Source organism: Salvelinus alpinus, chromosome 8 (genome assembly GCF_045679555.1).
Source record: "Salvelinus alpinus chromosome 8, SLU_Salpinus.1, whole genome shotgun sequence".
Lineage (NCBI taxonomy): Eukaryota > Metazoa > Chordata > Actinopteri > Salmoniformes > Salmonidae > Salvelinus > Salvelinus alpinus.
This window is the reverse complement of record NC_092093.1, coordinates 61734148-61760062: the sequence shown is the minus strand read 5'-3', so window position 1 is coordinate 61760062 and position 25915 is coordinate 61734148. Positions and strand designations below refer to the sequence as shown.

Sequence of the window (25915 nt, the reverse complement as noted above, 5' to 3'; positions counted from 1 at the left end):
GCACTGTTTATTTTGCATTACTGAACCATTTATTGTATAATTGTTGCTGTTGCAGCCATGTAAAGTGGTTTGCCCTCAAGACGTGGACATGATGTACACAGAGCTGATCCAACGCTGCAAACAGATGTACCTCACGGAGTCCGACGGAGAGGAGGACAAAGTTTACCAGCTCCCCAGCTTCTTGGACTCCATCGCCAGTGTCATCATCCACCTAGACAAGGTAACCCCAGAACACAGTCCAAATGAACCCCTCCCCTTCCGAAATTTGAAAAATGCTTACCCCCGCGAAATCGTGATTTGTCCAAATAATCAGTGATGCTAAATCTAGCGCACCGCAATAATTGTTTCTATGTTCCAACCGATGTAACTTTAGTTACAGATGGTGGGGAGACTAGCATTACCATATCACTGTTTATCGTGTACCCACAGATCCCCGAGGTGTACACACCTGTGCTAGAGCGCCTCCTGGTGGTACAGATCGACAGCTTCCCTCAGTACAGCGTGAGAATGCAGCCCACCTGCACTCGTGCCATCGTCAAGGTGCTTGTCGCCATGGCATCCAAGGGTCCAGTATTCTGGAGCTTCATCAGTTCTGTGGGTGAGTTGAAGAAACTGAGTCACAGACTCTAGCCTATAATATACGCCATTTATGAAGGCCTTCAAAAAACATTTATAAAGCCATCATAGTTGCTTCACAAACCATTTAAGCTACAATCATTTAGGCTGTAAACAAATGCCATGCTAGGTAGAGGCTGCAAAGGGTTTTGACACAAACGCCAAAGTGCCAGATGTAAGGACATTTTTCTAAAGCCTTTGTTGTACGTGTATAGTATTAATAACATCTATATCGACCTTATAAAGGGTTTATGAAGGCCTCATTAAATCGTCAAAGTTGTTGTTACCGTTACTTCTGATGCATCACTATGCCAGAATTGTTTGATTTTTCTCCTTTCAGTGCACCAGGGCTTGATTCGTGTCTGTTCGAAGCCTGTTGTCCTTCCTGAGGTAAGGTCATTTTGGCCCTACATTATGCCACTGTTTTAATGCTCTAATATGAGAATATCATACATTCCTTACATGGACTGTGATCTATGTGTTGTTGACCTTGTTTTCATCAACTCTACTTAGTTGCATAGTTTTGTTATTTAAATGTATACTTTAAAGGTATATTTTCTTTAACCATGATTGAAAGTTGGCAGGATAGTGTATTGTCAGTCAGTTGGGAGGATGGGATGTTGGCGGGATGGGGGATTGTCAGTTGGCAGGATCAGTTGTTGTCAGTGGGAACTTGTTCATGGTGGTAACTGTTCTGTTAGGAGGGGGAGAACGCTCAGAGTGTCACCGGGACTGGTGGGGGGTCTGCAGAGGCCTCTCAAATGCAGACTGGGAAATGGAGGGTTCCCTCTTGTCGCGACTACCTGGATCTATTCAGGGGTCTCTTGGACTGTGATCATCTAAAGGTGTGTGTGTGTGTGTGTGTGTGTGTGTGTGTGTGTGTGTGTGTGTGTGTGTGTGTGTGTGTGTGTGTGTGTGTGTGTGTGTGTGTGTGTGTGTGTGTGTGTGTGTGTGTGTGTGTGTGTGTGTGTGTGTGTGTGTGTGTGTGTAACCAGTTAGGACGCTGTTCTAAGCAGATCCTGGTTAAAATAGTATTTTCCTCTTTCAGATACTTTAACTGCACTTGATTAAGCTTGGCCTGGCCCAGTAGAATAGTCCTAAAAGTGTGAACGCTGCCCATTTAGCTCTGCTGGCAGGCTCTATCAAAGATAACAAATACTATTTGAACCCAGGTCTGGTTCTAAGGGGAAAGATGTTTTTAATCTTCCTTGCTCAGTTTGGTTCTCTTAGCCTAGTTAGTCTTCCACTAATCTCGGTTAACACAGAACTTAAATTGTGCATCATTTGGTTAGATGCTACCATTTATGCTGACGTAGTCTGTCCATGAGAGATTAGTCCTCCACATACAGTGTTGGTTGATGAAGTGATCCTTGCTATCAATGACTCAAAATGTCTTCTGCTGTAGGACACTGGGTTTCTCGACAAGGGGTTTGAAACCCAGAACGCTACCCTGAGGTCTTTGAGCCGACTGCTTTATGATGAACTGGTGAAATCCATCCTGAGGATTGTAGAGAAGCTGGACCTCTCAGTTCAGAAAGTCAACACAGAGAAGGAGGTGAGACCTCTTCTGATAATAACTTTTGATTTGTGGTGAATCATTTTTAAAAACGGTCACCACTGATGTGTCCCGGCTTTAGCCGATTAATAAAGGTGTGTCACGTGTGAAAATAATTGATATTGTAAACCCATGAGAATCTCTCATTGATCAATATGTGGTTTGTGTTGTCTTAGGATCAGGATGACCAGGTCAACAGCAGTATGGTTCTGCCGTCCTCTGACCCAACAGCCCACCTCCTGCCCAACAAACCCAAGGACTTCACTGCCTTCATCAACCTGGTTGATTTCTGCAGGTACAGTACCAGTCCCCATCCACTAGCATGGTCCCAGATGTCTGTGTGCTGTCTGGCATAACAACAACCATAGAAAGCGGCTATACAGCACAGATCTGTGACTTTGTTTTTTATTCAGTGAATGGGAGGAATCCTCAATGCAGCCTAAATCATCCAGTGCTTTCAAGCCGAGTATTTGTATGCCAGTTTGGCACCTGAGTCCGTACCTCTAGTTACACTATGAGGCCTCTATCTGTTTGTCCTTGTAGTGAGTTGCTCCTGAAGAAGCGTCTGGAGTATTTTGGGCAGTGGGTGTACCCTTTGAGCCACGAGCTGATCCTTCAGTCCATAAGAGCCCCGCTTGTCAGTGGCTTTTACAAGCTACTCTCTGTATCCATGGAAGTAGCCAAGAGAATCAAGTACTTCCAGGTAAACCGTGTTCATCAATTCCATCCCATCACTATGCTTTGAGTTGCACTAGCACTAGTTGCACTAGCAACTCCAGTGTCGTGGGTTTGATTTCCTCTTGGGTCATATGCACTATCTATTCAGTCACTGCACTGGATAAAAGTTTAGAACTAAAGGTTATATATGCCACGTAGATACAGCTGTATGTTCTACAACCTGATGGCTGATGTACATGTGATGTACATATGTGATGTGATGTACATGATGGCTGATGTACATGTGATGTACATGATGGCTGATGTACGTGTGATGTGCATGATGGCTGATGTACATGTGATGTGATGTACATGATGGCTGATATACATGATGGCTGATGTACATGTGATGTACATGATGGCTGATGTACATGTGATGTACATGATGGCTGATGTACATGATGGCTGATGAACACTATACTTTCTTTAACAGGGTGTCGGACCCAAAAGCGCTCAAAGCAGCGCCTGCTTTGCACTCTTCTCAAAGTTTGGAAAAGAGGTACAGCACGACTACTTTTTGAATCCACTCTAGAACGAGAAGAGCGGTGTTAATGGCCATGTTGTTTGGTCAGAATGATGTACTGGATGGTTGCTGTCTCCTTAGGTGGCTGTGAGAATGAAGCAGTATAAAGATGAGCTCCTGGCCTCCTGCTTGACCTTCGTTCTCTCCCTTCATCATGACATAGTTGCTCTGGACATCAAGGCATACATCCCCCCACTTCAGGTGCGGAGCTCCCTCTCATGAGGGTTTATTACTGGTTTACCTAAAACATTTCAACTCAACATATACCTACCTACCTGGTACTAAGTCATGTACATGTATAGGTGCTGTTTTCAATTCATCCCAATTGATGACTTAACCGCTCTCTGTGGTTGGTGTACCCCAGGTGGCTCTGAAGCTGGGCCTGAGCCATGCCCCACTGGCCAATGCAGCGCTGGATGCTCTGGAGGCGTGGTCGTCACGTATTCCCCGAGACACCATGCAGCCATACTATAGGGAGATCCTGCCCCACCTCGACGGATACCTGAAAACAGCCGCCGCTGACGGTGATTTGACCTCGCTCTCCATCCATCCATTCTTGCTTTATCTCAGTCTAGAAAGGAAATTACAAATAATATCTTTGTTCTATTTGGCTGTACTTCCCTCAGGGAATCTGACCTACTTGTTTGTACGGTATGCTATAATTCTGTTCCCCTTTTTGTCTTGATTGCAGACAACGATGAGAGCCCCTGGGAGGTGACGTCTCTATCCACGGGAAAAGAAAAAGGATACAGCAAAGTGATGGCTAAGCTCCTGAAGAGATCCAAGAAGGTTGCCATGGTAATAAGTAGTAGGAGTCATTTTCCTTGCTATAAGTAACCGAAGCATAAGTTTCTCAAATATGAATTACAGGATGTTTTGTTTGTCAGGAGGAAGCTTCTCCCATTGCCATGGTGAGGAAGAGGGTGGTGCGGTTGCTGGGACACCTGGGAGGGCAGCTGAACAGGAATCTGGTGACCGGTGAGGATCTAGATGTATTTTTCAACTACCACTTTAATAAACACGATGAACAAACGTGTGTGTGTGTACTGTATGTATACCTAATATGTGCATCACAGGAGGCTGCTGAGGGGAGAATGACTCATAATAATGGCTAGAACGGAGTGAATGGAATGGTATCAACCACATGTTTGATGTATTTGATACCATTCCGCTCCAGCCATTACCACGAGCCCACCCTGCCAAATGTAGGTGTCACCAACCTCCTGTGATGTGTTTGAACGTCTGCATATCAGCTAATTGTATGTCGGCTATACCCTCATATCTTTATATATCACCTTTGGTATGTTTCTATAGTTTATATAGGATCTTATTCTCTCACCAGCGACCTCAGCCGAGGAGATGATGAAGAAGTTTGTGGCCTGGGACTCTGAGAAAAGACTGAGCTTCGCTGTGCCTTTCGCTGACATGAAGCCCGTCATCTACCTCGACCCATTTCTACCTCGCATCACAGAGCTGGCGCTGTCCACAAGTGACAGGCAAACCAAAGTATGGCCCCTCAAACTTTGTAAACAAACATATATATATTTTACAAGGAAGCTAGACGGCAAAAAAAATCTGATTAAGTATATATCTGATAGACCTAATAGTTTGGGACTGTTGTGAATGTGTGCAGATCCCTGAAATAAGTCAAAACAATATAGCTCTATACATGGCATTGAGTGGAATAGATCCAGCACTTATCCAATGTGCACTTCTCAAGAGTTGTTATTAAAGTTTTTACTGTGTGTTGTGTATGTGCTGTGTTCAGGTGGCAGCCTGTGAGTTGCTTCATAGCTTGGTGGTGTACATGGTGGGTAAGGGTTCTCAGATGGTGGAAGGGAAGAAGGGCAGCCTTCCTATGTACAACCTGCACAAACGCCTGTTCCCTGTGCTGCTCCGGCTCGCCTGTGACGTGGACCAGGTTAGTCCATAAGTCTAACTCAATTAATTACATTTATTTTAATAAAGCCCTTGTTACATTAGCAGTTGTCACAAAGTGCTATACAGATACCCAGTCTAAAACCCCAAAAAGTGTCTAGGAAAAACTCCCTAGAAAGGCAGGAACCTAGGAAGAAACCTAGAGAGGAACCGGGCTCCACATGTGCCTGATGGACTTCAGACAAAACATCAGCTTAAAGCTTAATGTAGCCTTGATACATTTTTATATTTCAGTCATTTAGCAGACGCTCTTATCCAGAGCAACTTACAGGAGCAATCAGAGTGAAGTATCTTGCTCAAGGACACATTGACAGATTTTTCACCTATCGGCTCAGGGATTCGAACCAGCAACCTTTCGGTTACTGGCCTAATGCTCTTAACCGCTAGGCTTGATGTAGCCTTCATGACCACTTTGTAAGGCCTATTATATACAGCGCATTTGGAAGGTATTCAGACCCCTTCTCTTTTTCCACATTTTGTTACGTTTCAGCCTTATTCTAAAATGGATTAAATAAAAACAAATCCTCAGGAATCTACGCACAATACCCCATAATGACAAAGCAAAAACAGTTTTTTTGAAATGTTTGCAAATGTATACAAAATAAAAAACAGATACTTTATTTACATAAGTATTCAGACTCTTTGCGATGAGACTCGAAATTGAGCTCAGGTGCATCCTGTTTCCATTGATCATCCTTGAGATGTTTCTACAAATTGATTGGAGTCTACCTGTGGTAAATTCAATTGATTGAACATAATTTGGAAAGGCACACACCTGTCTATATAAGAGCCCACAGTTGACAGTGCATGTCAGAGCAAAAACCAAGCCATGAGGTTGAAGGAATTGTCCGTAGAGCTCCGAGACAGAATTTTGTCGAGGCACAGACCTGGGGAAGGGTACCAAAACATTTCTGCAGCATTCAAGGTCCCCAAGAACACCGTGGCCTCCATCATTCTTAAATGTAAGACGTTTTGAACCACCAAGACTTTTCCTAGGGCTGGCCTGCCTGGCCAAACTAAGCAATCGGGGGAGAAGGGCCTTGGTCAGGGAGGTGACCAAGAACCCTATGGACAACCATCTCTGCAGCACTCCACCAATCAGGCCTTTATGGTAGATTGGCCAGACGGAAGCCACTCCTCAGTAAAAGGCACATGACAGCCCACTTGGAGTTTGCCAAAAGGCACATAAAGGACTCTGACCATGAAAAACAAGATTCTCTGGTCTAATGAAACCAAGAATGCCAAGCGTCACGTCTGGAGGAAACCTGGCACCATCCCTACGGTGAAGCATGTTGGTGGCAGCATCATGCTTTGGGGATGTTTTTCAGCGGCAGGGACTGGGAGACTAGTCAGGATCGAGGGAAAGATGAACGGAGCAAAGTACCGAGAGATCCTTGATGAAAACCTGCTCCAAAGCCCTCAGGACCTCAGACTGGGGCCAAGGTTCACCTTCCAACAGGACAACGACCCTAAGCACACAGCCAAGACAAAGCAGGAGTGGCTTCGGGACAAGTCTCTGAATGTCCTTGAGTGGATCAGCCAGAGCCCAGACTTGAACCCGATCTAACATCTCTGGAGAGACCTGAAAATAGCTGTGCAGCGACGCTCCCCATCCAACCTGACAGAGCTTGAGAGGATCTGCAGAGAAGAACTCCCCAAATACAGGTGTGCCACGCTTGTAGTGTCATACCCAAAAAGACTCGAGGCTGTAATCGCAACCAAAGGTGCTTTAACAAAGTACCGAGTAAAGGGTCTGAATACTTATATAAATGTGAAATTTCAGTATTTTTGTATTTGCTAAATAAATAAACAGTTTTTGCTTTGTCATTATGGGGTATTGTGGTTAAATTGCGGATTTCTTTCTTTATCTATTTTAGAAAAAGGCTGTAATGTAACAAAATGTGGAAAAGTCAAGGGTCTGAATACTTTCCGAATGCACTGTAGATGCTACAGAAATCATGTATTTGAACCTCAACTTTTTGTTTTCAGGTAACAAGGCAGCTCTTCGAACCACTGGTGATGCAGCTCATCCACTGGTTCACCAACAACAAGAAATTTGAAAGTCAGGACACAGTTGCTGTTTTGGAGGCTATTATGGTAATTCTCCCCCTACTGAATTTCAAATACTATTTATTTTTAATAGAATGTGAAACTGATAGAAAAAGTAGTTGCAACTGCAATGTTCTTCAATGCTTTTGGTCCCATGTTGCCACAATTTGTCACAAATGTATTTCAACCAGGAGTGAATGTGTAAAACTGAAATGTACTTATTCTACAGCAGTTGTTATGAAAGGTTGCTGAAGATATAGTTTTTCTTCAGGATGGCGTGATAGACCCTGTGGATAGCACACTCCGAGACTTCTGTGGCCGCTGCATTCACGAGTTCATCAAGTGGTCCATTAAACAGACCACCCCCAAGCAACAAGAGAAGAGCCCAGCCAACATCAAGTCTCTGTTCAAGCGCATCTACAGCCTGGCCCTGCATCCTAATGGTTTTAAGAGGCTGGGTGCTGCACTGGCTTTCAACAGTATCTACCGACTATTCAGGTACGGTCTTATTTGATTCTGTGAAGCGTGTTAGTGCAGTAAACGGTCTAGAAGAAAAAGATACGCACACCTATTTAGGCGAGGTGCTGGCTAGCGGAGTAGAAAACTTTTAAATAAAAGAGAGCCGCACACTCTAGGAGCTCAGATGCAAAAATGTAATCACCAACGTTTCGACAGTGCAGTAAACGGGACAGTCATACTAGGAAATAAAGGAAATGTGGCTAGATTGCCTACACTACAGACTGCAATTTGTTTTTGTTTGCTTTGTCTGTGCAGAGAAGAGAATTCCCTGGTGGAGCAGTTTGTCTTTGAAGCACTAGTGGTATTCGTTGAAAGCCTGGCACTGGCCCATTCGGACGAGAGATCCTTGGGTAAGGATTGTCACTAAATTCCTGTTGGTTCTGTCATCCTGTTAATGATGATGTTCAATATGAACAAAAGTCCACAAAATAATTAGGTTTTACGTGTGTCCAGAGAGGTCATAATATACAGTTTAGATCTTGAATTGCTGAAATCCAACAATATGCATCATCATGCAAATCCATATCACCATAAAGATGAATAAAATCCTTCTACTTCCTTAGGAACCTTGCAACAGTGTGGAAGTGCTATTGACCACCTGAAGAGGATCATCAAATACAAGGCTTCCAACCTCAATCAGCAGGACACCAAGAGGCGGATTCCAAGGTTAGCAATGTACTAGGCTGGCTCTCTTTTGGGATGGTTGCATTTTCGACTTCAAGTACACGCAACTCCGTTTTTAAAGCATTTTTGAATTTTAGAATTTACTAAATCTTCTCTCTTTTCCACTAGGGGCTTTCCCCCTGATGGAAATGTGTGTTTGTCCGATGTTGTTATGTGGCTTCTGGAGCAGTGTGGGCGACCTCAAACTGAATGCCGTCACAAGTGCATGGAGCTCTTCTACGAGCTTGTGCCCCTGCTACCAGGTGAACTGTACTTTGTATCTGTTCTTCTGTAAAAAGACAAATGTGACAATAACACATTCTAACTATAGTATGTTTAAACATTTTATTTTAAACTTCTATTTATTAAGACACATTTAAATAAAAAAGGTAAAATATTTAAATGTGCAATTCTATGGCTTCGGGACAAAGGGCAAACACAATTGACCTGAAAAAGTTGTTTATTTACGGCAATATTATTCAATCAGTCAATCAATCAAATTGATTTATAAAGCCCTGGCACCACACCACATTGCACATTTAAATATTTTACCTTTTTAATTTAAATGCGTCTAAATAAATAGAAGTTTAAAATAAAACTGCAAGCAATATAGATGTAGAAGCACGGTGGCTAGGAAAAACTCAGTAGAAAGGCAGGAACCTAGGAAGAAACCTAGAGATGAACTAGGCTCTGAGGGGTGGTTAGTCCTCTTCTGGCAGTGTCAGGTGGAGATTATAAGAGTACATGGCCATTAAGGCTAGATTGTTCTTCAAGATGTTCAAATGTTCATAGATGACCAGCAGGGGAACAGACAGGCTGGGGACAGACAGGAGTCATCAGGTCAGGTAGTCCTGAGGCATGGTCCTAGGGCTGGGGGGGCATACTTACATTCACACAGGACACCAGTTAAGACAGGAGAATTACACCAGATATAACAGACTGAGCATAGCCCCCCGGGACATAGACTCTTGCAGCATAGATACTGGAGGCTGAGACGGGGGGTTGGGTGACACTGTGTCCAGTGGTGTAAAGTACTTAAGTAAAAACACTTTAAAGTACTACTTAAGTAGTTTTTGGGGGTATCTGTACTTTACTTTACTATTTATAGTTTTGGCTACTTTTACTTCATTATTTTCTTTAGGAATGTAGTGTACTTTCTACTCCATACATTTTCCCTGACACCCAAAAGTACTCATTACATTTTAACAGGAAAATGGTTCAATTCACACACTTCTCAAGGGGTCATCCCTACTGCCTCTGATCTGGCGGACTCACTAAACACGAATGCTTTGTTTATAAATGAGTGTTGAACCGTAAATTAAATAAAAACAAGAAAATGCTGCTGTTTGGTTTGCTTAATATAAGGAAGGGGAAATTATTTATACTTTTACTTTTGATACAAGTACCTTTTAGCAATTCCATTTACTTTTGATACTTAAGTATATTTAAAACCAAATACTTTTAGACTTTTACTCAAATGGTATTTTACTGGGTGACTTTCACTTTTACTTGAGTCATTTTTAATGAAGGTATCTTTACTTTTACTCAAGTATGACAACTGGGTACTTTTTCCACCACTGACTGTGACCCCGTCTGACGATACCCCCGGACAGGGCCAACCAGGCAGGATATAACCCCACCCACTTTGCCAAAGCACAGCCCCCACACGACTAGAGCGATATCAACATCCACCAACTTACTACCCTGAGACAAGGCTTAGTATAGCCCACAATGATCTTAATGAGACTTTTCTTGTCTGTAGGAGAGAGGTCTCCGTCCCAATGGCTGCAGGAGCTGTTGCAGCAGCATGGTGTGGGCTTCCTCATCTCCAGGCTGGAGGGTGGAGGGCTGCTCTCCCAGCCCACCCTCAGGCACCTGGCCGGCCCCTTCACTGTCAGGGCCGCGCTGCAGTGGATGGACCTGCTGCTGGCCGCCCTCGACTGCTACAACACATTCATTGGCCTACACATCATCAAGCCCCAGCAGATACTAGGTGAGTAAACTCACTGGTGAGCCACACTCGTATGATGAGGGACCTTGCCTGAGACATGAGGACTCGCTTTTAGCTCAGAGGGCTAACAAAGTAGGAGACCTGGGTTTGAATCCAATATGGTCACACTTACATTTCGGTCACAAGTTTTTTCTTTATTCGAAGGCTCTGATGAGAAATCCAGCTTTTTGAATGCCTTGGGGTTCTTCCTTGCTGAACTGGCCACCAAGGAGCTGGAGGCAGCAGAGGGCTGTTTCAGAGCAGGCCAGAGAATCTCCCTTTTCAGTCCCAGAGAGAGAGACCAGTACAACTACAGCAAGTGCACCATCATCGTACGACTCATGGAGTTTGCCACGGTGGTACTGGTCAAATGCCAACAGGACTTTTGGAAGGTGAAGGCTTACTTTATGTATATTTTTGGCTTTGTAGACATTTATGGGCACCTCGTTTCTGTGCTAGTGTCCAACAAGACAAAACTCTCAGTACTTCCTGGAAAATGTATGTACATAACCTCTAAATCGCTGACAATTCCCCCATGCAATCACAAGCTGCATGTATTTTTGGGGGAGGATAAAGTGTCAGAAAAGCGTCAAATGTATCCCTTTATCATTTGAATGCCCACTGTCTCGCTGTATTATTGATGAAGTATGGTATCATGGGTCTTCGTTTGCTGCTTTCTGAAAACTTGCAAGATTGTTTACTTGTAGAAATAAACGGATAAATACCTGTTTTAACCCTGTCCCTAGCTACTGGAGAAGGATCTGTTTGACTCTGCCTTTTTGGAGCTGGTGGCTCTGACTGTCTGTGAGCCCTCGTCTATCGGCTTCAACATGGCTGACCTGGAGGTGATGAAGCGCCTGCCAGAGGTGTGTGTTCCCCTGCTGAAGGCCCTGCTGGTCTCACCCTACAGAGAGGATCTGGAGGACAGCCTCAGGAAGAGGATATCCCAGCAAAGGTCTGTATGGTGTTGATTAGTCCTCTGTTTAGGTTAAGATCAGTTCAGTCCCAAACCAACCCCTAGACCATTGTCGTTTCTAAGTAGCCCGTTAAACATGTTAGGTAGACAACTATGGGCTTTATAGGAGTTCTATCATTCATTTTCATCAGGAAATCATCAGAGCACAGAGTAAGTCATAGTGCAGGAATGATGATTAATAATGGGTTTGTGTTGTCTTCAGTGTGGAGGACTTGTGTAGCGTGGACCTTTACCATCCAGACACTCGTACCAGCCATGCCAATATGGAGATGCTTCTCTCTGCCTGCAAACAGATTCACAAAGCAGGCTTCCTCAGCTCCCTTCTGCACAGCCAGGTACTCTTTCTTTTTCTCTTTCTTTCTTTCTCTCCTTACCCCTGTCTTACTGATCTACCTGATGCTGCTGAAACATTTAGGCCCAGCTTTACTAAGGCCAGAGTTCCATTGTTGTCTTGTAGTGCACAAATAGTACATGTTACACACCATCCCTCTTGTTGAAATCTCTTCAATATGTGGTTGTTCTCTCTGCTGTGTGTTAAAGGATCTCAGTTACTCACAGTCCCTGGGATCCAAACTCCTCCTGGCGGTATACAAAGGCATCGCCCCCGGAGAGGAGAGGAAGGCCCTCCCTTCCATGGACGTGAGCAGCAGGAGGCTAGCCGACGGACTGGTGCAGCTGGCCTTCTCCCTGGGTGGACAGGTTGGAAACACCTAGCCTAATCCAGTCTTTCCCCTAGATTGTTTTGCAGGCGGGGTGCTAAGGCCAACAGAGCAACATCCATGCCATCTGGCAGTTTTCTGCTTACATGGCAGACTTCTGTTTCTTTTTAATCTTTTTGTAAACAAACAATGTATAGCTTCCAAATATGTTTAAAACTTTAATCTCGTAGATAGTCAATGATTGTCAATGATTGAGAGTGGTCACAGATTGCGGCTTGGCTCAAGTACTTCATCAAACTCCGTCTCTGCTGGGCTTACCTGTTTGTGTTCTGTCGTCATTCTGGCAGAGTGAGCAGCTGGTAGAGCTGCTTTTGAACACCATCATGCTGTCTGTGCCTCTGGCGGGCAGCCGCAAACAGAACTTCCTCAGCTTCTCTCATGGAGAGTACTTCTACAGCCTCTTCCAGATGACGCTCAATGCAGAGCTGCTCAGCAACCTGGATACCACCGTAACACTGCTCATGAAAGCCGCCACCCAAAACCCTAGCATGGTGAGTAGTAGTGGTCTCATCTAATAAATGATTTAGAATCAAACCTTCGTTCAAATGTCAGGGATTGGGTTGAAAGCAAAATACACATTTCCATGACCTACCAAGAAAATGGACAAAGTATATCTCTCTCTAAGCAAGATGACCAAAAAGTGTTGTAGAATACATTTGTACATTTCTTTGGTGTCCTTGCAACAGGTTAGCGTGCTGCTGAACGGCATGCTGGACCACAGTTTCCGGGAGCGCTCGATGAGGAAGAGCCAGGGCAGTCGACTGGTGGAGCGGGTACTGCAGAGGTGGGAGCTGCTGAGGCCATGGTGGGGCAACAACGCCTCCACGTCAGAAAGTAAAACCGCCACCCTCACATTGCTCTCCAAGGTTCTACAGGTGCAGCATAGCCAGATATATAGGCTTCTTTTCATCTTTTTAAACATGTTTTCATTGTATTTTTGGATCCAGGTTTTAGCTTGATATGAGTTTATCTAACTATATGTATATCTAATTCTGTGCAGATTGATTCGTCTGTGTGCTCCAATGCCGGCCACCAAGCATTCCAACTGGTGTTCTCCACGTTCACTACTCTCATTGTTGACATGGCCCTGCCGTTGAATCTCAAGGTAAAGCATTAAGGTCGTTTTAATCAATTTAATCTTCCTGATTTTGTTTCTTGGTATCTCAATTTTAATTTAAAAAAATAATAATAATTAAGCCCTATTTTAACTCTCACTGAAAATCGAGTTACTGGGGATGGGAGAAGGGTCATTTGGTAGCTGTGGATAATTAACTGACTGTGGTAGCATGGATGGCCAGGTTGGGAACATAAGCCACACTACAATACTAAGTCCTTAATCTTGTCAACAAGTGCTATGGGATTGACTCATAGTCATGGAAAACTGTCTTACCTTAGGTCAAGGGAAGAGGAAAAATGTTAATCACTGTTTTGAGTGAACTATCCCTTTAACCCCACCACTCTTCAGAGCCAGGCACTGATCATGCTGCCATTCTTCACCACCCTGCCGGAGGAGCCCCTGGCCCAGCTGCAGACGTCCCTGGAGGCCCTGGTGGCATCCCACTTCCCGATGCAGTCAGACGAGTTCCCACGCGGCTCCCTGCACCGCAACAACTACATGGACTGTCTTCGAAAGGTAAGGTCAACCAGACCTGGGTTCAAAAATAATATTTAGGGTATTTCAATTACTTTCAAAGACATTTGGAAGTAAGTATTTCAATATTATTTATTTGAAAATACAAGTAGTTGAATATTGGAATGTATTTGTAAATACACTTGGAAAGTATTTGAAAATACTCAAATGCATTTAACCTAGGTATTTATAAATAGTATTTAACATAAGTATTAAAAATACTTTCAAATACTTCCAATAGAAGTAGTTGATTCGGGATACATTATTTGAACATACTCACTACACAGAAAAATAATAATTTAAAAAACAAATACTCAAATACACCTGTATTTGAGCTCTGATCTGCCATCAACTTTAATGGTTAAGTCCTAAGTCCCTCCAACATTGTTCTTACACCAGTCCACTTTAAATCCATAAGGGGGTGGAGTAGTGGAAACTTCGCTAGACCAGTAGTGTTCTAATGGCTCAGTTGGTGGGCGCATAGTTCTTGCAACATCCGGGTTCTGGGTTTGATTCCCGCCACATATATTTAATGATATCTTGAATTATTCTTGTACATTATCATGAATGTCACTCCTTTTCAGTTTTTGGATGCCCTAGAACTCTCTCAAAGTCCTCTTCTGCTGAAATTAATGGCCGGAGTTCTGTGCCGCGATACAAAGCACATTATGGAGGAATTGTTCCAAACGTGTTTCCAAAGAATTGCTAGAGGGTGAGTGAGGCACTTATTTCCCCCACCGTGTTTAGATCAGTGTTGGTTTCTCCAAGTGTAAGGTGGATTGAAAACTGTTTTGTGTGTGAGCAGGTCCAGTGGTGAGCGAATGGTGCAGCTGCTATGCGCCGTGTACAAGACCATCCAGCAGGGTGACGTGCCTGTCCCCTCCATGCTCCAAGCCATGCTGGAGAGAGTGCTGCTACCATTAGCCTCTTACTGCAGCCCAAAAGCCCTGGCTGAATTCTTCAGCGCTAACGTCTCTGACATCATGGCGGCGCTTCTTGCTCGCTTTACCAAGGTCTGTTGGTTGCTTTCTTGTTATCTGTATTTAATATTCTGTAGTGTTTTACCGTGGTGGAACATTAATGACAAGTGTAGAGAGCTTTGGCATTTGTGGAATCTACAAGGCTCATTGCTTTAATCTGTTATATGGCGGGACATGTGTGCTTTACTGAAAAAGTGTGAAAACATTTTTAAATAACATAGAGAACTTAGTGTTTTGGTGTAGATCTGCTGTCACGTTTAAGGCTTGAAATGTTATTTGACTTAGCCTAATTAGAAAATGTATTTTGTTTTTGCAGATAAACTTAATCCTAACTGAGCTTTTTCTGATGTTCTCATAGAGTTGAAAAACATTTTAACCAGTTTAAAAAAAAAAAATCTGACTCTCTTTTTTTCAGTCCAACGAAGCGGCTTATGAGGCCCAGTTGATTAAGAAGAATGGCTGTTACAAACTGATGGAGTTGCTCTACTCTCATCTGCCTAAAGAGGAGGTTTACTCCAAAGACTCCCAGATCAACCAGGCCTACTGTGGAACCACAGTCAAAACAGAGGGCAACGAGCTTTCAAAGACTCTCATCAAGTAAGTCCACCGATAGGTTGTATCTTTTTAAAGGTGCCATCCATAAAATGTTCCAATATAGCCACCCATTAAATATATATTCACCCCTAACTTGTCAAGGGGTAAAAAATAAATAAAAATGGTACTCAATGAATTTCTCAAGTTGTCTAGTTTAATCTGTTTGTGTTGCTAAATCCAGTTGTAATTTCCCTTTAGGTCATGCTTTGAAGCCTTCACGGAGAACATGACGGGAGAAACTCAGCTCTTGGAGATCAGGAGGCAGTACCATTGTGCTGGGTATAACTGTGCCATCGCAGTCATCAGCTGTAGCTTCAACGAGACCAAGTTCTACCAAGGCTTCCTCTTCACAGAGAAACCTGAGAAGGTGATACAAAGTCGCCTGGTCCCAGATCTGTTTGTGCTGTATAGCCAACTCCTATTGTCATGCCATAAAAAAGGGTTAATTCAACCAAACTGCCTTGCAGATTTTATCCAGTTGTATATTTAAGCAGTAAGGCCCGAGGGTGTGTGGTTTATGGCCAATAAACCACAGCTAAGGGCTGTTTGTCAGCACGACGCATCGCAGAATGCCTGGACACAGCCCTTAGCCGTGGTATATTGGCCATATATCATAAACCCACAAGGTGCCTTGTTGCTGTTATAAACTGGTTACCAATGTAATTAGAGCAGTAAAAATAAATGTTTTGTCATACCCATGTTATACGGTCTGATATACCACAGATATAATCAGCCTTCAGGGCTCGAACCACACAGTTTATAATAAAAGTTATACCATGGCATTGTTGAATACTTGTTTCTGATTGGCTTGAAGGGCATTCTAGAGTGTGCATTATAATATATACACACAGTTTATAAAAACCTATAAACTATGTACTTTTTTCCTGTGGTGAAATAAAATTGCTAAATGGTATGGGTATAGAAGTACCAGGCTCATCTCACATGATCAATTCTACAATACAAATCAATAATGCATGTTCTTCTGTTCTTTCCCCCAGAATCAATTCATATTCGAGAATCTCATTGATACCCAAAGGACGTACAGATTCCCTATTGAAATCGAGGTATATATATTTTTTTTTCTCCCACTGATGAGATAACATCAGTGAGTAATCGGAGTGATGTCAGTAATCTGAGCATAGCCTTCTCATTCTCCCTATAGGTTCCTATGGAGAGGAAGAAGAAATACGTCATGATTCGGAAAGAAGTGAGCGAGGAGAACGGAGGTAGGATGAATCTGCATCTCCACCTGAAATTCAGTTGAGGTTCCTTAGTATACTTCACGTTACATTGTTGGAAGTAACAGTTGTCTCCATATCTAACCTTTCTATCCGTGTTGTCTCTGCCCATCAGAGGAGCCAGTATACCTCTCCTCTCAGTCCTACATGGCTGACAGCAGTCTGAGTGAGGAGATGAGTCAGTTTGACTTCTCAACTGGAGTCCAGAGCTTCTCCTACAATTCCCAGAATCCTGCGGGGCAAAGTCGCACAGTCAGGAAGAGGGTCAGTCCGACCGCTGTCTCTCTCCATGCACCAGGGTTGCTTTTACATGGGTTAGGGTTAGAGTGTATCCATGGGAGAGACTCTTGTCCCATCCCCAAACAGGCCCCTTACCTTTATTATACACATTGCATAAGTACATATACAATATTTAAGATATCCTAAAGATATACTGAGTCAATACTTAGTAGAAGCACCTTTTAGCAGAAGGAACAGCTGTGTGTCTCTTTGGATATAAATATACACAAAGAGCCTACAAACTCATTTGCACTGTTGTATCTTTTTATTGGGATATGTTTGACTGTTTTTGGAATTACCTCAGGAGCGAGCAGAGACCATTTCGGCTCAGGAGGAGACGGTGGACCTGGAGATGGATGAACTGAACCAACACGAGTGCATGGCGGCCCTGACGTCTCTGGTGGGCCACATGCAGAGGAACAACATCACTCCTAGAGTTGAACAGGTCTGCTCCATTCTACTGCTCCATTCCACACTGACCACTTAGCCCCTAAACCCCAGGAACTCTTGTAGATCTGAGAGGATTTGATAGATATAAGCATTATTATGGCTTAATCTTGCCCTCTGGTCAGCTTTTTGCAATATCGGTTCCACATATCCAGCCCTCATCAGATCTACAGGGAGTAGGGGCTAGGGAGTAGGGGCTAGGGGTGGATTTGGAATTCTGCACAAGTTTGTCTACTGCAGTTGGAGAAAGTTTGATAGTACATTTTTGGGATTGGGACCCATTCCAACATGTTGTCTTGTCTTCTGTGTGATCTAGGGAGGTGTACCCAGTGAACTCCCACCCTGGATGAAGTTCTTGCAAGGAAAGTTGGCAAATCCAGCCACACCGCTAAATATCCGACTTTTCATTGCAAAGCTGATAATCAACACAGAGGAGGTGAGGCCACCCATCCTCTAACAATATCTGCCAACAATATATTTTCTCCCCGAGTTTACCCTTCATCGATTATGTATTTCCCATTTGTATTTCAAATAAAAATTGGCAGGTGTGGTTCCAACATACTGTTCCTGATATTTCTGATGGTCTTGACTCTGTTGTTCTGCAGGTTTTCCGTCCATACGCCAGGCTGTGGCTGGGGCCGCTCCTACAGCTGGTGGTCTCTGGGAACAACGGGGGTGAAGGGATCCACTTCATGGTGGTGGACATAGTGGTCACAGTGCTCTCCTGGATTGGCCTGGTCACCCCCAAGGTTCTTTTCCATGTCTTCTTTTCACCCCTTTTCTCATTGAGCTACACTATATATACAAACGTATGTGGACACCCCTTCAAATTATTCTGCTACAGTTGCAAATTATTCTGCTACAGTTGCAAAACAAAGTATGTAAACCCTTTGGAATTACCTGGATTTCAGCATAAATTGGTCATCAAATTTGATCTGATCTTCATCTAAGTCACAACAATAGACAAACACAGTTTGCTTAAACTATTAACACACAAACAATTATACATTTTCATGTCTTTATTGAACACCGTGTAAACATTCACAGTGCAGGGTGGAAAAATTATGTAAAACCTTGGATTTAATAATTGGTTGACCCTCCTTTGGCAGCAATAACCTCAACCAAATGTTTTCTGTCATTTTGGGTCTTTACAAAACTGTAATTTTGTCATCTTTACAAAACTGTTTCAGTTTAGCAATATTTCTTCTGTTGAAGCCATTCTGTTGTTGATTTACTTCTGTGTTTTGGGTCATTGTCCTGTTGCATCACCCAACCTCTGAGCTTCAATTGGCGGACAGATAGCGTAACATTCTCCTGCAAAATGTCAACAAACTTGGGGATTCATTTTTCCGTTGATGATAGCCAGCTGTTCAGGCACCAGCAGCCCCAAACCTTGTGCAGCAAAGCAGCCCCAAACCATGATGCTCCCTCCACCATACTTTACGGTTGGGATAAGGTTTTGATGTTGGTGTGCTGTGCCTTTTTTTTCTCCACACATAGTGTTGTGTGTTCCTTCCAAACAATTCAACTGTAGTTTCATCTGTCCACAGAATATTTTGCCAGTAGTGCTGTGGAACATCCAGGTGCACTTTTACAAACTTCAGATGTGCAGAAATTGTTTTTTTGGACAGCAGTGGCTTCTTCCGTGGTGTCCTATGAACACCATTCTTATTTAGTGTTTTACGTATCGTAGACTCGTCAACAGAGATGTTAGCATGTTCCAGAGATTTCTGTAAGTCTTTAGCTGACACTCTAGGATTCTTTTTAACCTCATTGAGCATTCTGTGCTGTGCTCTTGCAGTCATCTTTGCAGGACGGCCACTCCTAGGGAGAGTAGCAACAGTGCTGAACTTTCTCCATTTATAGACAATTTGTCTTACCGTGGATGATGAACATCAAGGCTTTTAGAGATACTTTTGTAACACTTTCCAGCTTTATGCAAGTCAACAATTCTTAATCTTAGGTCTTCTGAGATCTCTTTTGTTCGAGGCATGGTTCACATCAGGCAATGCTTCTTGTGAATAGCAAACTCACATTTTGTGAGTGTCTTTTATAGGGCCAGGCAGCTTTAACCAACAACTCCAATCTCATCTCAGCATGCGTTTACTGTGAACACTGAGGCTGTACCAGCTTTAAGTTACAGTTTTAACAGTGGCCAAGTAGGCTATTTTTTTTAATGTTTGATCATAATTTAGGCCCACCAGAGTGGTCTACAATAAAAAAAACAATGGAGAAAATGCATACCATAACATTTTAACATGGAAATAGCTGTTCTATCATTTAGCCTACAGTAGCAGCCAATGTGTGGTGTTCAATGTAGGCCTACATTCCATGAGACTTTTGACAAAAAACATACAGTACAGGGCTTAACCTGTTTATCCACTTGCCCTTCAGACAAGGAGGTGACTGAAAATGTTGTTGTGTTTTGATGCTAGAAACCACTTTACAAAATAAAATGCATTATTACAGAGAATCAGACAAATTATCCTACCTTCTGCCTATTGGGTACTTAGCTTATTCAAGCCTGTCTCAAAATACAACACTGCCTCTTTAAGACAAAAAAAAACTCTACCTGACTCATTTCAAAGAGAAATGTACACGTTTTGTGCTCTTGTAAGAAGCAATCACTCCCCTATTGCTGACTACACATTATCTATAACTAGGCTATTAACTCACTGGCTACATGCAGCTCTTGCTTTGATCTCAAAACAAGCACATCTACTCATGACCACAGCTGTAAACACAGTCCAGTTCAAAGTAAATGGCACAGATTCATATGGCAATGGTCTATTTGCATATAGGCATTCTGCAGCTCTGATTGGTTATGCCGCACCGGTCTGTGTAGAGTACGGGCTGAGTCGTGCACAATAGAATCCTACTTCGACGCGTTCTACCTACAACAAAATCTCTTGCATAGTTTGTCTTGTTTCGGTATGTTGTATTGAAAGTGGCTAATATGGTGTTGATTCGATCACAATTGCCACAGTAAAGGGAAACGTTGATAGTGTTAACTAACAGGGAAAACTCTAGAAAGTTGAGTGAAGTTCAATCTCGTGCTTCTCTACATGGGGTGATATTTCTTCTGAGCTCTGTGCGGTGTTCCCAGCGCGGCAGTCTTGGGCTACTGCACGCCCGTGCTCAGCTTAGAGGGAGCATTGACCTCAACCCCATCGAACACCTTTGGGATGAATTGGAATGCGAGCCAGGCCTAATCGCCCAACATCAGTGCCCCGACCTCAGTAATGCTCTTGTGGCTGAATGGAAGCAAGTCCCCGCAGCAATGTTCCAACATCTAGTGGAAAGCGTTCCAAGAAGAGTGGAGGCTGTTATAGCAGCAAAATATGGACCAACTCCATATTAATGCCCATGATATTGGAATGAGATGTTCGACAAGCAGTTGTCCACATACTTTTGGTCATGTAGTGTACTTCCAATACAGCATTGTTTCTCCTACTATGATTTTGCCCCCCCATAGCGGAAATGTTGCAATACAGTCCTTTTTTTTTTTTTGTATCCCAGGGCAACACCAGAGATGAAGTCCTGGCCAATCGTCTGCTGGAGTTCCTGATGAGGAACAGCTTCCACCCCAAGAGACCCGTCTTCAGACACAACCTGGAGATCATTCGCACTGTGGTGGAGTGCTGGAAGGACTGTCTGGACGTGCCCTACAAGTGAGAATGACCCTAGTACAAGCATTTAATTTCCTTTCCCACTGATTTTCCCAAGCTTTTGAAAACCTTCTCAAAAAAGTGAACTATCCTTTTAATATCAACATGTGTCCTTTTTCTTCTTTGTTGCTCAGCCTGATCTACGAGCGTTTCTGTGGCACAGACCCAAACAGTAAAGATAACTCAGTAGGACTCCAGCTGCTTGGCATTGTTCTGGCCAACAGCCTCCCTGCCTACGATGCCAGGAAGTGTGATATCGAGTATGACAGGTAAATGGGCAACCTGTGTGTCTGTCTGTCGAGAAAGTAAACAAATGCATCAGCTGATTAGATTGATGATGAGCATGATTGTGGTTATGATGATGAAGATGATGATGATGATGAATGTGGTGATGATTGTGGTTATGATGATGATGAGCATGATTATGATGATGAAGAAGATTATTGTGATTGTGGTGGTGATGATTGTGGTTATGATGATGATGATGATGATTGTGGTTATGATGATGATGATTGTGGTTATGATGATGAGCATGATTGTGGTTATGATGAAGAAGATTATGATGGTGATGATGATTGTTGTTATGATGATGAAGATGACTATTAGTATTAGTAGTAGTAGTATTATGGCATTATTTACCTGACTATTGTTGACCTTATTTTACCTGGTAAATGTGATTGAGAACCCATTCCTCCATTGTGAGTGTTGAATGAGGGTACTGAGTGTTTCAGTGAATAAGGCCTTACTATGTGAAATGTGTTGCAGGTATATCCAGTCCCTGACCAACAACCTGGCCTTCACCAGATATAAGGAGGTCTACTCTGCAGCCGCTGAGATCATCGGTCTTATCTTGAAGAACATGACTGAAAAGGACAGTGTATGTAAACTTGTCCTCTTGATAATCCTAAACCCAAATTATGGACTTTATTTACTTTTTATTTGAACATGATTCAACGTGTTTTTTTCTTTCTTTCAGCAACCTGATGCATCGCTGCTCAGTCTCACTGTAAATAAATTAACAGATCTGAAGAAAAAAGACCTGGATGACAAATTCATTATCTGCTTGAGCAAAGTTTCCAAACACTTTCCTCCCTTTATGGACCGGTAAGAGTAGTGTTTTTATCTTGTAACTTCCTGAAACACCATGATCTAGTAAGCTAGTTCAGCCCAAGTCCATCAGTGGGTTAGGTGCTAAAACTGAAGTAAAATAATTTAGCCAATTCACTGGGTACAAAATTAACTGGGCTAAAAGTGAAGCTGCACTCCTTCACTGTCATACATTTCCAACTTACTTTGATAATGCTCCTTTTGTTAGGAAATGGCAAAGATTACAAATATTTGTAGATAAACATCGGGTCACCTCGATTAGAATGGATTCTGGAGGAAGACTTCCTGGCTGGTTTGCTCTAATCAAATCTGGGCAATTTACCCAGTTATTTTGATACACAAAGCTACTTTCTAAATACACAAAGCAGCTTTATGAGAGTTTGTAAACATTTCGCTGTACTGTTTACACCTGTTGTATCCTGTTCACGTGACAAATAAAGTTGATTTTGATTTGACTTACAATAATGTGTGTTTGTGTGTGTGTGCGCACACTTGTGTGTCTATATTAGGTTTGTCAACGTAGTGTCCTACCTGCTGCCGAAGCTGCACGGCATGTTGAAGACCCACTGTCTGGAGTGTATTTTCAGCCGGGCCGACGTCATCCCAGACATCTACCTGCTGCTGAAGACCAAGGGATTCACCCAGATCATGGCCCACAGGTTTGCCCCCTACACACACACACACATGAGGCCTGGACTAAAAAGCATGGTCAATTGGAGAATCTCCAGTGTAATTGCTTTTTAGTCCAGAACCAGCCTTAATGTCACACATAAACTCCGGTAGAAACCACATTACGTTGTTGCTGTTCTCCTAGGGATGAGGCGAGACAGAGAGTGTGTCTGGACATCATCCACAAGATCCTGGCCAAGCTGAAGCCAGCGGAGCTCCAGGAGGTCTTGGGAGCCGTCACAGCATTTATCTCCCACCCCTCGCCGGCCTGCAGAGAGAGGATGTACGACATCCTCATGTGGATTCAGGATAACTACAGGTTGGTGCAGTGCTCATTTTAGGACAGCCTCACCGCATTGATTCAATCACCATGCCTCACCCTCACACAACAACGGTTTAGTTCCTATTTGGGCCCCACCACTATGCCCCTATAATTGCTCTAATGTTGATGCTCGGGAAATTACGGATGGAATGATTGTGAAAGGCTAACGAAGTCATTTGTTTTCAGTGATGTAGAGAGTCAGTCTGACAGTGTTTCGGTGGAAGTGTTCAACGAGGCAAAGGAAACCCTGCTTCAGGGACTTACCGATAGAAACCAAGGGCTGCAGTAAGTACTTATCTTACATGTGGCATAAAAGTAATTTCTCACAAAGTAGTGTCTGTAGCATTCTGACTCCCCTCAATCTGCAGGCTGTACGTGCGTAACTTCTGGAGCCACGAGAAGCGCCTGCCCAAAGCCACCCTGGAGCGCATGCTGGTGTTACTGCACTCTCTATACTCTAGTCGCATCGAGGAACACTTCCTCAGTCTGGCCACTAACCTGCTCCTGGAGATGACCAGCCAGAGTCCAGACTACACACGCAACATGTTTGAGTACCCACTGTCCGAGTGCAAGTTCCAGGTCAGGAGACTGTGACCACCGTAGAAATCAAATAATTTATTTATAGATCATTCTTTCAAGATTGTTATTTTTAGAACATTCTATTTCTATGAAGTGAATAATATAGGCTTCAGCCTGCAAAGAATGCACATTTTGATAGATGTACTTTAACAAAACAATGTGACAGAAGTACATTCAAATATATATTTTCAGGTTTATTAGATTAAATGTGAATTCCACACATGATTAGAAAAGACACAAACATCTACTACTGTGGGGAAATCTGTAATAAGACTGTAGAGCAAAGTGTTTTGATGACGTTTTCTCTCTCTTAAAGGACTATGTGATTGATTCGAACTGGCGTCTCAGGAGCACCGTCCTAACCCCGATGTTTGTGGAAACTCAAGCCACACAGGGAGCCACGCAGGGCCCGGAGAGCTCCACGTCTCAACCAGGGACCGTGAGGAACCAGCTTCGAGCAACACAAGGCTCACTGGAGTTCAGCCAGACTCAAGCTCCAGGTATGTACGTCCCCTTTCCTTCAAAAGCCTTTGAAACTGAGATATTCAGTTGGTTGGGGTATGGGTGTGAGTTAGCTATGACTAACCAGCTGTAACTAACTAATTGTTAGCTATACATTTGAGTTAACTCTTTGATAGTGTTTAGCATATTTGTGTTTTTTGTGTGGTTACGTGCGTTTTATATTGTTTTTTTCCCCTGTATTTCAGGCAGGCGCTCCGCCTATAACTGGTTGACCGGCAGCAGCGTGGACACCCTGGCTGAGTACTCGCTGTCCTCTGAGTCCCTTTCCGCTCTACTCGTGTTTGACAAGAAGAAGCCGGCTGCTTGGAGGCCCACCGGGGAAGGCTTTGGCACCAGGCGCCTCGCCTCGCCTTCTGACGAGGGTGACAGCCGCAGCAAAGGCTAGTCTCTCAAGTTTCATACCACCATTTGATGTTATTCCTTTTGTTTAAAAATGATAACACAATAGTCTCAGAATGAACATGGACCAGGACATAAAGAATAAGAAACAGACATTTTTTGTTTTCATTGCAAAGAAAACATTTTTCCCCAAATGTTTTCCGTTGTGTGCACTTATGGATACTGTATGTCTGTCAGCTGTCAATGTCCTGTTTGTCTGCTTCTCTTCAACAGCTCAGAGTGAACAACGCGCCGACATCCTGAGGCTGAGAAGACGCTTCCTCAAGGACCAAGAGAAAGTCAGCTTGGGCTTCGCCAAGAAGGAAATACGCCACCAGAGACAGGAGAAGGCAAGCGTCAAGAAAGCCCCTTTTTAAGTGAAGGGGTTATACACAGAGTGTACAAAACACTAGGATCACCTTCCTAATATTGAGTTGCACCCCCCCCTTTTGCCTTCAGAACAGCCTCAATTCGTCGGGGAATGGACTCTACAAGGTGTCAAAAACATTCCACAGGGATGCTGGCCCATGTTGACCCGAATGCTTCCCACAGTTGTGTCAAGTTGGCTGGATGTGTTTTGGGTGATGGACCATTCTTGATACACATGGGGAAACTGTTGAGCGTGAGAAACTCCGTAGCGTTGCACTCAAACCAGTGCGCCTGGCACCTACTACCATACCCTGTTCAAAGGCACTTAAATACTTTGTCTTGCCATTCACCCTCTGAATGGCACACAATCCATGTCTCGAGGCTTAAAAATCCTTCTTTAACCTGTCTTAACTGTCTTTAACTTCTCTTCATCTACACAGATTTTTGAAGTGAATTTAACAGGTGACCTCAATAAGTGATCATAGCTATTACCTGGTTCCATCTGGTCAGCCTGACAGAGCAGGTGTTCCTGATGTTTTGTACACTCAGTGTAGATCAAATCCATATTTGTTCTGTATTTGTAGTTATCTGCATTTCAATCTTTTTTTGCTTGAGTTTTATGCTGCCATTTTGTCTTCCACTTACCTGAAACTGTCCGGGTTATGTGTTAACTTAGGACAAGATGGCCGACCAGAGGCTAAGAAAGGAGGCCCAGGTCACTCTGTACCGCAGCTACAGATCAGGAGACTTGCCTGATATCCAGATCCAGCATAGTAGCCTCATCGCTCCCCTGCAGGCTCTGGCACAGGTCTGTCCCACCTCTGGATGGCCACCCCACTGTTACGTCTTTTTCATATACTGTACTCACT

At 43.4% G+C, this 25915-nt stretch overlaps 1 protein-coding gene across 1 annotated transcript in view; it reads left to right on the top strand.

Moving 5' to 3' along the window:
• prkdc (protein kinase, DNA-activated, catalytic subunit) overlaps positions 1 to 25915 on the top strand; it is a 44230-nt gene that overhangs the window by 5558 nt on the left and 12757 nt on the right. The window contains exons 12-61 of the mRNA XM_071414493.1: positions 56 to 220; positions 430 to 598; positions 956 to 1005; positions 1317 to 1460; positions 2021 to 2170; positions 2347 to 2465; positions 2714 to 2873; positions 3321 to 3386; positions 3492 to 3611; positions 3775 to 3934; positions 4102 to 4208; positions 4298 to 4388; positions 4753 to 4916; positions 5179 to 5331; positions 7338 to 7445; positions 7669 to 7895; positions 8172 to 8266; positions 8480 to 8582; positions 8709 to 8842; positions 10342 to 10572; positions 10735 to 10961; positions 11316 to 11524; positions 11748 to 11880; positions 12086 to 12244; positions 12552 to 12755; positions 12951 to 13139; positions 13265 to 13369; positions 13730 to 13897; positions 14479 to 14606; positions 14700 to 14907; positions 15290 to 15471; positions 15667 to 15835; positions 16467 to 16532; positions 16631 to 16694; positions 16822 to 16970; positions 17290 to 17430; positions 17749 to 17868; positions 18038 to 18181; positions 20952 to 21103; positions 21235 to 21369; positions 21866 to 21977; positions 22077 to 22204; positions 22717 to 22866; positions 23022 to 23195; positions 23385 to 23483; positions 23567 to 23777; positions 24094 to 24277; positions 24485 to 24679; positions 24912 to 25027; positions 25723 to 25854. Coding sequence (XP_071270594.1) covers positions 56 to 220; positions 430 to 598; positions 956 to 1005; positions 1317 to 1460; positions 2021 to 2170; positions 2347 to 2465; positions 2714 to 2873; positions 3321 to 3386; positions 3492 to 3611; positions 3775 to 3934; positions 4102 to 4208; positions 4298 to 4388; positions 4753 to 4916; positions 5179 to 5331; positions 7338 to 7445; positions 7669 to 7895; positions 8172 to 8266; positions 8480 to 8582; positions 8709 to 8842; positions 10342 to 10572; positions 10735 to 10961; positions 11316 to 11524; positions 11748 to 11880; positions 12086 to 12244; positions 12552 to 12755; positions 12951 to 13139; positions 13265 to 13369; positions 13730 to 13897; positions 14479 to 14606; positions 14700 to 14907; positions 15290 to 15471; positions 15667 to 15835; positions 16467 to 16532; positions 16631 to 16694; positions 16822 to 16970; positions 17290 to 17430; positions 17749 to 17868; positions 18038 to 18181; positions 20952 to 21103; positions 21235 to 21369; positions 21866 to 21977; positions 22077 to 22204; positions 22717 to 22866; positions 23022 to 23195; positions 23385 to 23483; positions 23567 to 23777; positions 24094 to 24277; positions 24485 to 24679; positions 24912 to 25027; positions 25723 to 25854 — 7269 coding nt within the window. The remainder of the gene's footprint in view (positions 1 to 55; positions 221 to 429; positions 599 to 955; positions 1006 to 1316; positions 1461 to 2020; positions 2171 to 2346; positions 2466 to 2713; positions 2874 to 3320; positions 3387 to 3491; positions 3612 to 3774; positions 3935 to 4101; positions 4209 to 4297; positions 4389 to 4752; positions 4917 to 5178; positions 5332 to 7337; positions 7446 to 7668; positions 7896 to 8171; positions 8267 to 8479; positions 8583 to 8708; positions 8843 to 10341; positions 10573 to 10734; positions 10962 to 11315; positions 11525 to 11747; positions 11881 to 12085; positions 12245 to 12551; positions 12756 to 12950; positions 13140 to 13264; positions 13370 to 13729; positions 13898 to 14478; positions 14607 to 14699; positions 14908 to 15289; positions 15472 to 15666; positions 15836 to 16466; positions 16533 to 16630; positions 16695 to 16821; positions 16971 to 17289; positions 17431 to 17748; positions 17869 to 18037; positions 18182 to 20951; positions 21104 to 21234; positions 21370 to 21865; positions 21978 to 22076; positions 22205 to 22716; positions 22867 to 23021; positions 23196 to 23384; positions 23484 to 23566; positions 23778 to 24093; positions 24278 to 24484; positions 24680 to 24911; positions 25028 to 25722; positions 25855 to 25915) is intronic.